Source organism: Eleutherodactylus coqui, chromosome 3 (assembly GCF_035609145.1).
Source record: "Eleutherodactylus coqui strain aEleCoq1 chromosome 3, aEleCoq1.hap1, whole genome shotgun sequence".
Lineage (NCBI taxonomy): Eukaryota > Metazoa > Chordata > Amphibia > Anura > Eleutherodactylidae > Eleutherodactylus > Eleutherodactylus coqui.
This window is the reverse complement of record NC_089839.1, coordinates 290840316-290855920: the sequence shown is the minus strand read 5'-3', so window position 1 is coordinate 290855920 and position 15605 is coordinate 290840316. Positions and strand designations below refer to the sequence as shown.

Sequence of the window (15605 nt, the reverse complement as noted above, 5' to 3'; positions counted from 1 at the left end):
AGTGGACGAGACTTGCAAAAATCTCGTCCACACGAACAATCCGTTGCGGCCAAACTGACATGCCGCGCGGTATTCAAAGCCATGGCATGTCAATTATATTGCCATTTCTACTGCAGACTCTCTCCTCTCTATGGGGAGAGACGGCCGCAGCAGAATACAGTTGCCGAAGCTGCTTTTAAAACCTGTGCTAGGCGGTAGGGGTTTTGTAGCTGCCATTCTGCCACGAAAATCTTGCGGAATTTCTGTGTGGTCCCGCTGCAGATATTCTGCGAGATTTCCATGGGGTTTACGCCCCATGGGACCGCAGCCTAAATGGCCCATCCTCAGGATAAGTCATCAGTAGTAAATATGGTGGGGGTCCATTGCCTGGGCTCTGTGCTGATCAGCTGTTTGCTGGGCTGGTGCACTCGTGAAGCAGGAAGCAGACAACTCCATTCATACTGTAGTGGCAAGGCTTGGTATGGCAGGCCAAGTTCCCATTGGAATTAATGTGCCGGATTTATCATCCGCAGAGTCACTGTGATAAATTTGGCACATTTTAAGACTATCTAGTCTAAGTTTGCACAATGTAACTATTAGACAGGTTTAGAAAATCTGTCCCATATTCTCTGTACTTAGGGCTGTAAACACAGATATACGGTAATTATACACCAGATTTCCTCACCTTACCTTTTACAGTATACATTAGTAACTGCGCATTAACGATTTAATAAAACAGCTTTGGCATTTTCACCAGACGGCGGATCAATACTAAGCAGATATTTAGAAAATGGCAGAAAAATACCAGGATAAGAGCGCAGAGCTCAATCACCCCCTGCCTGCCGCGCCAACAAACTTCATCAGGAGAGGGCCGAGTGTGACAGATGTCCCTAAAAGACTACACGAAAAACCTTCCAGACATTGTCCTACAGGCCATGTGATACTGTACATGGCAATGATGGGTAACTGGCCCATGCTATAGGCAAAGACACTTCTATGTAGTGAGCTTTATGCCTCCGAACAATGGGCAGTTTATCACTAAAAGTGACTTCAGTGACCCAGCCGTCTTTAATCCGTATGTATGGGCACTGCCTGGCATATGAACTGCCAGGTGGGTGCTGGAGCGTGAACGTTGCCATGCAAGACCAAACAAAATGTCTACAACGCATACAAGAAGCTACAATTACCCAGCAGAGGAGTCACGTAGTGTTTGTGACATGGGTCGTGTGCTTGTTGGTGTCGGTGCGTGTGCGGAGGACTGCAGGGAAGGGCGGCTAATGGATTTGCTATTGATGTAGAATATAAATTAAGCACTGAACTTGTCGCTGCATATAGGCCTATTAATTGCCAGGCAGAGAGACAGAGGGTCACATATGTTAATTAGCATATTGGATACTACTCAATCCCCAAGAGTAGCAAATTGCCTACTGCTGACTCCGCCCCTCATTCGCCACCCATCGTTATGTTCAACACTTTAGGGGCCGCTGTTCTTTAAAGTGTGAAAGGGTATTTAAAGATGAACTTTGCCTTCTTTAAAGGGAATCTGTCACATTGAGCAAGACGTCTGATCTGAGCAGGATTTTCTGAGCGCATTGATAGTTTTTGGGGAAACCTTTAGGGATAACCTGTAGGTTCTTAATTTAAATCCCTGCTCTTTCTGGGCTTAGGAGTCCTGTGGGCGGTCCTAACAGTGATTGACAGCCATCTCCATAGCAGTATGCCTACAAACATAGCTGTCAATCACTGATAGAACTACCCACTGGACTGCTCAAACCAAAAAGAGCAGGGATATATAGGAATGAAATACGAGTTGGGGTACATGCACGCAGGCTTCTTCTCCGTCCAATTGTCAGAAGACTAGAGATGAGCGAGTATACTCGCTAAGGCACATTACTCAAGCGAGTAGTGCCTTAGCCAAGTATCTCCCCGCTCATCTCTAAAGATTCGGGGGCCGGCGGGGGAGAGCGGGGAGGAACAGAGGGGAGATCTCTCTCTCCCTCTCTCCCCCCCCCCCCTGCTCCCCGCCGCAACTCACCTGTCACCCGCGCCGGCCCCCGAATCTTTAGAGACGAGCGGGGAGATACTCAGCTAAGGCACTACTCGCTCGAGTAATGTGCCTTAGCGAGTATACGCGCTCATCTCTACAGAAGACGAAATCGGTCCGAAAATCGAACTCATTGATTTGAATGGCTGTATGCACACAGGCTTTTTTTATTTTTACTCTGACGGTAAGACTGAGTAAAAAAACAAATAGCAGCATGCCCAATTCTTGTCCAATTTTCGGGGGAGAATAGCACGTGAGTATTTGGTCAGCACATGAACATATGCTGTCCGATCTTAGTTGCGTCTAAGAATCTCAAAATCTTAAAACTTTTTTGTATGGACCTTTTCCCCCTAAACTATATATCAATCTGCTCGGCTCCTCCTGACGGCAGATCAAACAGTGTGATGGCTACCCTTTCATTTTGTCCTAGCGGGGAGGGGGATTTGTATAATTTAGGTAAAACATGACTAAACCTGAAATATGCTGTAGAATTTAGAAATAATTCTCCCTTTTAGCAGAATACCTTTATTCATCTTGAATATTTCAGTAAGCATATTAGTGACAAGGGTATCTGAAGCCTCCAAGGTTAAATGGCACTTGGAAGAGGAGAGCCTGCAGCCTTGTCCTTATTTGAGAATATCACAACCCTGCAGTCACGTATTCAAACCTCTTAAAATCATTCTCAGTCTGAGTCACCCCGTTCCCTGAGGCCTCCGGATTAGAGCCGTCTGCAGAGCATGAACAGCTACAAGGCGGCTAGAGACGGGGCGAGGTGAGGGGAAGGTGGGATGGGGTCACTCAAGACACCAGGTGGGTCTATGTCTTTATGGTTTGACGTGACTGCGCTGATTTCATTATCACAGTAGGACTGGCATTGCGAAGAGGTAAGGCCATAAGCAATATAAGTGAACAAAAGTGTCAATTAACGGTTCTTTTGTGCAAAAAAATAAGTAAACGTGATGGGTTTGTCGAGGTGACCTCTCAAATTTATGTAGACAATGCTTTGGCAGAACGGTACTCTCAAAGAATACACTTTAGTGAATCATAAAGACAAGAGGGAGCTATCATTGAACATGAAGGGAATGTAATACTTTGTTTTTCCTGCAGGGGCGCTGCATTGAAAACAATTACAAACCAATCAGCTCACGACAATCAGTGGTTTGACATAATATAGGTCCATTTCCCTGAACTGAGCCTCTACTATAACTAGAATGGCCCATTTTACATGCCCACTTCCTGTTCTAGTAGCTTTACCTGAAGCAAAAATGAATGTGTGGCGTGTAGTGTTTAATTGCTTAATTAGAGCATGTGATGATGTGGAAGACATGACAGCCGTGCAAAAATGATCTATTAATACACTCTATTTGTTCACACTTGTTAGTGCAGATTGAATTTACTGGCTTTATGATCTATACGAGGAATAGAAAAGGCATCAGGGTGACCGATTCTGCGCTTTCACCTGACAAAAATTATACTCTGACTAAGAGTCATGGCCGTCCAATTATTATGATATCATGTAGAGAACTTTGCAGAGACATATCCTGGAGTGATTGCCAGTAGAAACAAATCAGATGCCAGTTCTCCTTACCTCTCATTTGATGCTGTTTGTACCCTGCTTCATGTCTGTAAATTCTGATTTTCAGGTGGTTTAGCCCATTGTTCTGTTGTTCTGCTGGTTGCAATCCATTTTCATGGAGGGGGCGTGTAGCAAGCCGAGCATTCTACCAGTAGTTCACTGTCCTGCACTTCCTTGCCCTTACTTTCGATGCTGCATTGCACTAGTCTAATGAGCAGGGAGGCACTATCAGAATGCCCACTCCTCTGTTTTCCCAGGGTGACATTGAGGCCAAATGGTTAGTAAACCCACTATAATTTGTGTGTGTGTAATGTGTGCACACAGACACAAACCACACATGCTGTAACAGCAGGAGAGGCAGAGACTGTGGTGATTGTTATCACACTGTCTGCAGATCTGCCAGCCCGCAGTCTGTGATTTGTGGCAGCTACTACACTTTGAAAATAAATGTTGGTATCCTTCTAGGCAGTCCCTAGCATGGCTAAAGTTATAGGGGGTATAGAAGTAGCTATTACACCCAGACCCTACTGCTTAAAGATTCCAAAGGCCCCTCTAACACATAAGAAAAGACCAGTATTATAAATGCCCCATGCTCATTGGGAGGACCCTTAGGGTTACAGCTATTGCATTGAGACCCAGGACACATAAGTTATGCCTCTAGACCACGCAATTTAACAGTAGCCTGCAAAAGAGAAGCAGATCTGGTTAGTTGAACTTCTCGACTATATCAGTGAATGTTTCTTGTATAGGATACTTAAAAAGGTGACAAGCTCTCTGGGTTCAACTATGCTGAGATCAGCATTGTCACGTGCCCTGCCCCCACACAAGGAGGAAAGTGTAAGGAGCTCTATAGGTTAAAGACCAGAAGGCTCAGTGATTTTTGGAACTGGCTCTTATAATAAAGGGGTATTCTGGGGACTGGACAACCGCTGGGACCCCCACCGATCCCAATCCATTCAATCTCCTCCTCAGTGTGGGGAGTGCAATAAGCCTGCAGTGAGGAGGAATGGGGAAGCGGGATTCCTGTTCTCAGGATCGGCAGGAGGTGGTCAAACCCACACCAATCTATCAGTCTTCACATATCCAGTTGATGGGTGAAAACTTGAAAATATGTCTTAAAAATCCCTCTTTAAAGGGATTCTGTTATCAGGTCCATGAAGTTTGACTCGTAGCTGAGCTCCAAGTCACAGAGGCAGGTCCCGCCACCCTTATTGCCTGCCCGCAGTATGAAGAATGACAGCTCTCTCCCTATACACAAAAAAAGGAGAAAGCTGTCAGTCTGCATTATGCAGGCAGGAAGAAGCCAACATGGGCCCTATGACTCGGAGCTCACATCCGAGTTAAACTTTATGAACCTGGTGAAAGAATCCCTTTAAGTTCATAAATAGAGACTCTAGAAAATCATTTAAAGCTGATATGGCAGGAGCTGGGACCGAGGAGAACAGAGGAACCACATTCTTTACCACAGCTTATTGTCCAAAGAAATGGCACCACTATCTGCTACGTAGTGACTTATACGTGCAAGTATAACTATACATATGTATCAACTTATGTATCTTATGTATCAACTTAGCGTAGCCTGGCACAGTTCTACAAGGCAACTGACTACTTGGCCAACGCGGCACCTACCCAATCATTCATGTATATGTCTATATGTACTGTATGTATGACAGTCACATGTACAGTATAATGTCTGTATGCCAAATCCTGGCTGTTCATTATGTGGGTACCTCTAATGGAGGCAAAAGCCACATTTTGAACACAGGGGCCACATTACAAGCCTATAGCTAGTGCTTTGGGATCAGTGACGTCCCCAATCCCCTCTCCACACGCAGCACGGTCGGAGACCCTTCCTATTTGCCGAGCTGTTGTCTTTGGCTCGGTGTAGTATACGTGATGATGATTCTAGTTGCTCTCCCAGTTGCTCGAGTGACTCATTGGCTATGAAAGCAATGATACGAGCTCCCATTTATCAACGCTCTCCTGAACATCTCTGTGTGAGTCTAGAAATCACATCGCTCTTCCTTGCCGAGAGCTTCTCCACAATTACAAACATGTTCTCCGATTCCGCATTCCGAAATTAGTTTTTCCCAATTGTGAGCTTAAATCCTGTTGATATTTATTGCGGTTTATTAAGCTAATCTAGAGGAATAACGGCGCCTCCATATAAATGGCAACTTCACGTTGCGATAAAGGATTATATTAGTTTTCTAAGCGGCGCCGTCTTTCATCTTGTGCTCGGGAACGCTTGTTGCTTGGGTTTTGTGTAACTGCCTATCAAATGTATTGTATAATTTCATTTTCATTGTTATCATGTTTCCCTCGATGACTTAATTCGATGGAAAGGCCGATGAGAAAATGTAAATTGCTGAAACGAAATTTCCTTGAATCTTACAGTCCAAACATTCGGTCTTCAAACCTCCTATAAGGGCTCTATGGCCCAGCGCTTATAAGGGCTCAATCATCTGAGTGCATTAACCCTTTCCCATCCACTGTCTGACATCTAAAGACATTCTGATTGAAGGCTGTACAGCTCCGATGTCGGAAGATGTCCGTCAGGGTATTCTTACTGTATATTACTGGCCGCTCTGTTGTCGGGGGCCTCTCCAGCATGTCCCATACCACAGTACTGGCTCTAGCCAGCAAATGGTGCCATTGTAAAATGACAGAAAGAGAAAGCCCCCTAGGAAACCCTGAATCTAAAATTGGATTGCAAAGGGTTAAGGCCTCATGTCCACGGGGAAAATCAGGCCCGCTCCGGATTCTCCATGGAGAATCCATAGCGAGTCCCTTCTGCCCCGCGGACATGAGGGCTGAAAATGAGAATAAATAAGAATAAACTCACCTCTCGCCCACTCCGGATCTCCTTTTCGCCGCGGCGTCATCTTCTCTCCGTCGCAGCCGAATCTTCTTTCTTTGGCTCGGCAGATGCGCAGGATGATGTCGGTGACGTGCCCCGCGCATGTGCCGGACCGAAGAAAAAAGATCCGGCTGCGACGTAGAGAAGATGGCGCCGCAGCGCAGAAAAGAACCGGAGCGGGTGAGTAAATCCCGATTTTTGTCTCCCGCGGATCCAGACGGCTTCCATAGGCTTCAATAGAAGCCCGCGGGAGACCCGCACGAAAATGGAGCATGGTCAAGATTTTTTCATGCTCCATTTTCTTTTTAAATCACTTTTATTGACCATCCGCGGGTATTTATCTCCCCGCGGGTGGTCAATGCATCCCTATGGGATGCGGATCCGCGGGCAGGAGAAGAGTTAAAATCCGCTGCGGATTTTAATTCTTCTTTTGCCCGTGGACATGAGGCCTAAGTCTACGTATTACGCATGTATGTTTTGCGTGTGTAATACACAGTGCGAAAAGCCCATTGATTTACATGAGCCATTCAGACCTGTATTTTTCATATTACTCGTGTGAAATTCACACCACAGCATGTCCTATTTTGGTGCGTATTATCATAGTCTGGAGCAGTAAATATGCATGTTACATGCATATTTGCCTTGTACTGTGTAATATGCCTGTAATACGCTAGTCTGAGTAAGCCCTAAAGGTTACATGCAAATCCAGTACAGATCCTTTAACCCTTTCCAATCCACTGTCTGACGTCTTCCTACATTCGGATTGAAACTTGTACAGCTCCAATGTCAGAAGAAGTCCGACAGGGTATTCTTACTGTCTATTACCAGCTACTTCGCTGTCGGAGCCTCTCTGGCGTACACACACTGGCTTTAGCCAGCAGATGGCATCGTCGAATAACAGCAAAAAGAGAAAGCCTTTTAGGAAACCCTGAATCCAAAATTGGATTGGAAAGGGTTAACTTTACAATGCCTCCATTGCATTGCTGATCTTAGATGTCAGGATTTGGTGTGTCTAGGGGGTGACTATAGATCAAGGGTACCCTATTTGTTTAAGAAATGGTTCAATTACCCGGGTTTTCCTTGTTAATGTTTTACAAACTGTGTAGAACTATTTGCATCGAGGTGCATTATTATTTATTAGTAGGGATGCAGACCCCAAAATTAATTCCCACCACAGACCAACAAACTCATTTGGAGCCCAGAACCCTAAACTTATTCCTACCCCAGGTCAGACCCCTATCCTGAAAAGTGTTGAGGAGGTTAAAAATAATAAACAGCTATACTCACCTATTGCATGCCTCCACCGCTCCGGCCTCCAATCACTTCAGGGTCCAGTTATCACATGCCTATTGGAACACATGACCACTGCAGCCAATTACCAGTCTCAGTACCCACTGAGGCTAGTGATTGGCTGCAGCAGTCATGTGCTTAGATGGGCATGTGACTGATGGGTCCAGAGCTGAGCAGAGACCGCAGCGTAGCCTGTCACAGTTCTACACGGCAACTGACTACTTGGCTAACGCGGCACCTACCCAATCACAGGCTGTTGCGTGATTAGCTAGCATGTCAGCTCCTCTGTGCGGTTGGATTACTTTGTGCATAATTTACATTGGCAGCAGCAAATATTTAAGAGTTTGGTCTCTTAAAACAAGGGCTAAGCCCTAGTCGTGTTTGGAGGACATGTTTTTCCAATCACTGGTATTTAAAAATGGTCGACTCTGAAGTTTTTTTTTTTTTTTATTAGTAAGTAAGAGAAGGTCACGGCAACTTCTGCGGCCGCCATTGAACTGATAGTAAAATCCTCTAGAGCTTTGGCGGCACTGTTACAGGACGCTGAATGCGTCTTTTAAGGGTCTGCTTCCAGTTGTTTTCCTGGAGTGATTGAGTCGGTTCTGCATTATGCTCTGCTAACCTGTTCACTCATCAATTATTCACATTGTTTGGTGTCTTTTATTTATGACAGTAATGAATCGCCTGACCGTCACTGCAAACCTTTCTTAATTTATCCTTAGGAAATTAATAAAAAACAGGATGATGATAAAAAAAATGGTTTATAGGCCTTTATATTTTACTTCCATGTAGATGGAACCACAAGTATAAGTACTCTAAAGGGCATTTCCCACTGACCTTTCTACCAGCGAGTTATCCCATGAATGGGGCAATTTCTTTGATCAGCAGATGGGTGGAGGGGCCAGGAATCACACCGCACTGATCTGATATTCATGCCCTATATTTAAAGGGCTTGCACCAAAACTGACCTTTATCACCTACCCACAGGAAGCCGCGGTACCGCTCCATTCATTTCACTGGGACTGATGGTAGTAACCAAATACAAGCTCTCTGCTGTCATTGGCAGCCCCAATGAAGATGAATGGTGCAGAACTGTGCATAGGCTGCCGTCACTCCACCCATCTGTGAAAGGTGCAGTGAGGTCCCAGTAAAGAGGAGCGGAGGACATGGCACTCCTGTTCTCCGGATCGTGGGGGTCTCAGCATTATGAACCCCACTGATCAGACTGTATGCCCTGGGTGGGAAGCATTTCCTGCGAATAGGTGTACATTTATGACTTATGGATGGCAGAAGTTGAGCCCGCACTGTCCCACTATGCCATGATCAATGATGATCGCAGAATGTGAAGGGTTCACAAAGGGAGGGTGTTCCCTCTGTGACATCATTAGCCCTCCGCTATGTAATTGTGGAAGACTGATGTGTTGCCATGGCAACTGGACGCCACACAATGGCATCCCGGTCTGCTATGGCCTGTGATCGCTATGGATAGTGATAATGCAAATGCAGTACTGCAATGTATTATCAATGCGATCATAAGATCACAGGTTCAAGTCCCCTACAGTGACATAAAGAAAAACCAATAAAATGGTATTTAAAAAAAAAATTGGAAAATAGTAAAGAGAGAAAATTGTTTTTGCACACTTCCCCCTCTTTGTTTAAAAAAAGATTAAAAGAAACTTTCAAAAACTATATATCTAGTATCATCGCACACGTAATGACACGTGCAATAAAACTGAACACGCTTTTTAGCCTGCAGGGTAAATGCTATTAAAAATAAAGCAAAAAAATGATCAAAAAAGCTGTAACATAAAAAAAAAAGCTCTCACAGAGCTCTGTCCATAGAAAAATAAAACAGTTATGGGACTTTAAGTGTGACAATGCAAAAAAATTCAGCAAAAACCTAAAAAACAATTTATAATTTTGGCGTTGTCGTAATGGTACAAACCTGCAAAAAAATTTATCATGTCAATTATGCTCTATGATTAAGGCTGGATTCACATGGCTGTAGGCGTATTTATGTGCGCCTGCCGGCATCGTACAAACGCGTGAGCAGGCGCATAAAACTAATGTTCAGATGGCCCGAGCCTGGCACATATATTGAGGCCGCAATGCCTTCTCTCCCTCTCGCTGGCTCTCTACCCCTCTCCTCCCCTCCAGCTGTTTGCAATGGGATGGGACGGAGATAAGTTCCCACCCCTTGTCCGCAGCCAGCTCAGTTTGCCCCCCCACCCCCCTGTCTTGTGCCATCCCATTGCAAACAGCCGGAGGGGAGAAGAGAGGAGGAGGGAAGGGGGAGGGAGTTTAGCAGTCACGCCCACCTCCCTTCTCTGGCGGCTGTCATAGGCTCCAATAGGAGTCTATGCAGCCGCCGACGTATTCCAGACAGGAAGATAGTTCCAGGACTACCTTTCCTACCCGACAAAAAAGCACCTGGCACTATATTTTTTCCCTGCCCTCCAAAAAGTTAATTACAGTTATACGATACATTATAAGTACGCCAAAAATGGTAAAAATAAAAACTACAGCTCAGCTTGCAAAAAACAAGCCATATCAATGGAATAGTGACAATGTTATGGTTTTTGAAAAGTGCACATGAAAATCCTGCAAAAATCGTCGCTTCCTTAGGGCTTATTCACAGGAGCATATTTCAGCCGCTGTCTTCCCCCTTTATTCCCCTTCACCAGCTCTCTTCCTCTCTCCTCCCCTCTGGCTATTTGCAATTGTAGGGGGCGGAGCTAAGCTACCTCGCCCCCTCCCATTGCTAGCTGTGGATAAGGGACAGGGAGGGGGCTGGAACTTAGCCCCTCCCCTCCACCTCCCATTGCAAACAGCTTGAGGGGAGGAGAGAGGCAGAGAGCCAGTGAGGGGGAGGGAAGGGGGAAGACAGCTCAGATGGTAGCGTATATCGGCCGGCCGTGAAAACAGCGGCCGATATACACTACTGTGAATAAGCCCTTAGGCCCAAAATAGGCCATGCCATTAAGGGGTTAAGGATTGCCTATGAATATGAAAGTCCTGGAATAATTCTCCCCAATCTGTTATAAATGGTCAATAGTTTCAGTAACACTTATGGCACATCAGTAATGAATTTCTGTGTCGGGTCTCTTTAAGAGCTTTTTATAGATATGGAAACAATGGATGACAACGAGTTATCTGATTCCATGGAGTCTAATCATATTCTCCGCAGCTTTGGGATGATCATTAAGCATCATCTAATGAATAATTAATAAAACTGACTTGGGAAACATTTTCTGATCTGGCAGAGAGGAGCCGCCTAGTACCGCCGCCGCCAACCTATAATCTGACATCAACCTTGCGTCCCTCGGATTCTCTGCAGGTCATTAACCCTACAGAGGTGACGCCTCCTTTTGTTATCATCTGCGATCTAAGATCTGAGATGAGGCAGCCTAAATTAATAATGATGTAATTAGCGTTTCTTCTGTCTTGATTCCTTTGATCCTATTTTTACTTCTCCTTGTGTGCTGATTGAGGTGTTAACTCTTCATGGTAAAGTCTTCATAGCTGATAATGAAGTAAAATAAACAGGTCAATCCCTCCATATAGCTCTATGCACATTAGAGGATGTCTAATATTAAGAGAAGGGGGTCTCAATCAGCATCCTTAAAAGGAACCTATCATCACCCTTGAACCCCATAATCAGTGACTAAACTCCCTGTTCTCTCACCTTTAAGCCTCACAATGTAGCTTATGGGGCTCAAAGAGTGATGAAAGGTTCCCTTTAACTGGCCAGCGTGGAGAGCGGCGTCTCTGGAGGACCTGCTGCATCTGCGCATTACATCGACAGCCCTACTGATTTCAAGGCAGATGTTGTAATGCTTCATTCCCCCTGTGGAGGCACTGCAGGGAAGTTAAATGCTTGCTGATGGGTTCTTCCCAGATGATCGCTGGGGGTCTCTACAGCAAGAAACACTGTGATCAGCTTATTGTCAAAGGACCCAGCTAAAAAAGAGGAATTATAGAAAGTAGATAACCATATTAAAGGTTAGATTCATGAAGACAACACCTGTCCATGTGTCCTAGAAAACATGTGGATGTCATAGAGGGGGTCTCCAACCCACAGTGACAAGAGGAGGAGGACAAGGGACCCCCGTTCTCAGGATCAGTTGGGGTCTCGGCAGTGAGATCCCCACAGATCAGACCTTCCTCACCTATCCTATGGATAGGTGATAAAAGTCAATTCTGGTACAATCCCTTTAACTTCTTATTTTGCTATTGAGTTTGTACAAGTGTATCTTACACTGCATGGAGAGTTAAGTCCCGATTCCTAAATCTGAGGTGCCTGGTAGCTGCTTACCCCCTTTAGAACGTCATTTGGGGCTCCTCAGGTTTAGGTGCAAGAATGGCTTTTACATTGGATGTGTGTCCATCTATTACATTCATTTCAGTCCTGTGAAATGTTACATTTTCTCCTCTGAAATGTGGCCATATGGGCAGGAGGCCCCCGACTGATAATAGCGCACAGGACAGCTGCTTGGTGAAAGGGGTGGACAAAACCCTTTACATTCCATTGCATGGTTTCAGGACAGCACCTGGTGGCGATTGTTGGCATTGCATTTTTTTTCTTAATTACAATATTTTTGGGAGGCATACGAGCCATTTGACATTCTGAATATGGCAAAATATACTTATTATTAAAATCATAATAATTGATGCTTCTCCTCAGTCAGGTCCGGCATTAAAAAGCGGCATTATCCGCTTAAGGGCAGAAAAACGCATTCATGTGTTTAAGTCCTTAGTAATAGACCTTGTTGTGGGTTCGCTTTAAAATTTGCAGCTGTGAGTGCCTGAATGGGGCAAATAGACGATTTTTGATACTCGGTCAGACGTGAGCACATCAGACCTCCTCCTCTGCTCGTCCAGATTACAGTTTGCCTCCACTTCCAGCCTTGTATTAGAGTGTAAGCTCCTGTTTCCAGTGATTGTGATTCCCCGGAGCGCCGCTCTGCAGCCTCCTACAATCATGAAGGTGATGGATAACACTCTCATCCTGCAGTAGTAGCTGAGTCCGAGTCATAGATGAGCCACTGTGCTTCTGTTCGGGGGACGCGGGTAACGCTGTTTTAGCCCTCCGTGAGCGATCTCATTGGCTGCCAGGCCTTGTGGACTGCAGCTATTTTATCAGAAAATTCTCTATATCTTTATTAAACTTAAACTTTGCATCATACATTTCTGTCGGATTTTTATGATGTTCATCTGAGGGCAGAGACACGTGAGCATTTGCGCAAATACACTCGCCAGAGCGCAAGAACGAGAAACCTAATCAGCCTGTTGCGCGTGTTTCTGCACATGTTACTGGAAATTTTTGCGCACATAAGGGCGGTTCACGCGCATGGGACAGACCTTTCTGTGCAATATAAAGCTGTTTCACACCAGCATAGCCACAGACACGCTCGCGATAGCACGATTTTTAGCGCTGTGAAGGCTGAGCTATCGCGTACGTATCTGCGTTCTTTATTGTACTTTTTGCTCTGCCAGGGACCTGTGCTGGACACATCCGCACCGCGAGTCAAAAGCCTGTGCAGCCTCATTAGTCCCATGGTGCCTTAGGTGAGCAAATGTGCACAATTATAGAGCATGTTGCGTTCGGAGTGCGCAAAAGTGAGAGTGAACCCATTGAAAACCATAGGTTCTATACTCTGTGTAATGCGCGCTCAAGTGCTGAATGGCTATCTAAAGCCTAATAAGGTCCAGCTGCCTTCTTTTCCTGCACTTTGCGCAGTGCCACCCCTTCTTCTTGCGTAATTTTGCCCTTGCCATGGCAGTTTCACTTCGCAAAATGCAGGAAAAATCGAGCACGGCCTATTTTTTAATGCATGCACGAAATTTGCGCGCAAAATGCGCTTAGGAGAGCAAACTCATGGAAATCAATGGGTTTTATTCTTTGTGTTTAGCAAATGCAGATTTTGCGTGCTTGAAAAAGTTCGCACACATGGCCGTGTGAAGACGCGCTGACAGTTTAATATACGGCAGAACTCTGAGTCTCCGAGCATATTCATATGGATGATTTTATCGTGCAGGTTTTGTGCATTGCGAGACGTACAAAACCTACACAAAAATAAAATCCGTTATTTGCGATGGGTCTATTTGCGCAGTATGTCCTATTTTGATAGGACTTGCAATGTGCGGTCCCAGACATCGCTCAGCACACGGATGGGCTGTCCACGTGCTGTGCGAACGCGAGTTGCGCTCTAGAATCTTGGGCGTAGTTGGCTCTCCGGTCTGCAAATACGGTTTTTCGAGTTCTGCTGCGGATTTTTATGCTGATTCACTCCATGGAACAAATGCGCAGGTGGCTTCCATGCTCAATGGTTTTGTTTTCACTAGCGAGATTCTCGCGCGTTAATAGGACTTGTCCTATGTTTCTCGCACGTATTTTTCGAATGTGCGACAAATATAGGGCAGAATTTATCTTCCCGTTTTTTTATTTCAAACTCGCACGCAATGGGGTAGAGTTTGAATAGGCAAAAAAACAAACCCCGGTTCATGCCCTAATACACTCTGCAGCGGCGAGCGTATTAGCGCATGCGCCCATGTGTTTTTGCCCTAGAATTGTGCCAATTTCCCAGCAGATTTGGGCATGCAATCTGCACCAAAACAAGACCTTTAAAAGTGGAGGCTTTCTCTACCAGAACCCGACAAGTGACTTCTCAAAGCTAACGGACGTATTTTATCCGTAAAGCAAGAGCGCCCTCTACTGACATCTGAGCGGTAGTAGAGTTATACTACATCGCTCCATCATGCAGTATTTGGGCTAGTTCACACAGGCATATTTTATGCAGCGCTGAACCCCCGTTGATTTGCACTGCGGTATTCAGATCTGTGTGTAATTAACGCACACGAAAAAACCCGCAGCATGTTCTATGTTTGTTCGTATTACGGACAGAGATAGCCCGTTGAAGTGAATAGGAATGCGTAAATATACAATAAGTATGCATGAAACGAGCAAGGAATGCCAGATACGTAGGGAATACACGGTGTTTCAGGGCTCCTGCAGGCGAGTGTACGCGTAGTGGTGGCATGAAGCTTAAATCAACAGAAATGTCATCAATAGATCGCTAGGGGGTGATACTCTATTAAATCATGCAATAACGTTAGATCAGGATTAGAGATGAGCGAAAAAATTCGGGGGGCGCCGGGGGGTGGCGTGGTGGAGCAGTGGGGAACAGGGGGGAGCTCTCTCTCCCCCCCCCCCCCCCCCCCCCCCCACTCAGCTCTGCAACCCCCCGCTCACCCCCCGGCGCCCCCCGAATCTTTTCGTCCGAGTAGTCAGTTACTCGAAAAAAGCGGTGCTCGAGTGCAAAAACACCCGAACCGAGTACGCTCGCTCATCTCTAATCAGGATGCATATGCGCTGTGCTAGGACTCTGGATGTGTGATTCAGTCAGAGTGTGTTATAATGACATTTTACTGTTCCTTTTTTGCAGTTTTGATGTTGAAAATGGCCCAGCAGCAGGACGTAGCCCCTTGGACCACCAAACAAGCCCGGGCTCAGGACTCGTTCTTCACACAAACTTCCCAAGCCACAACCAACGCCGGGAATCCTTCCTCTACCGGTCAGACAGTGATTATGACCTATCACCAAAGACTATGTCCAGAAACTCCTCAGCTGCAAGTGAGCAGTAAGTCAAAATGGAATGCCTGCCCATCCTTACCCTGTTCTACTCATGGCACCATCCTAGATAGTTTCACCACAGGTCATTTCCCCAGAGTCTATAAGACTCCCTCCACAAGCCGGATTTCCACAATCATTAACCCCCTCCCCTCTCCCCAAAGAGTTGTATCAAAGCCATCTTCCCGAGCCATCCAGTACCCTACTCTGTACTGATCAGAAGCAA

At 45.6% G+C, this 15605-nt stretch overlaps 1 protein-coding gene across 3 annotated transcripts in view; it reads left to right on the top strand.

The window, feature by feature from the left end:
* Positions 1-15605, top strand: part of PDE4B (phosphodiesterase 4B) — a 360554-nt gene that overhangs the window by 209870 nt on the left and 135079 nt on the right. For all 3 annotated transcript variants that reach the window (XM_066597671.1, XM_066597672.1, XM_066597673.1), the window contains one exon: positions 15195-15389. In XM_066597671.1, coding sequence (XP_066453768.1) covers positions 15195-15389 — 195 coding nt within the window. The remainder of the gene's footprint in view (positions 1-15194; positions 15390-15605) is intronic.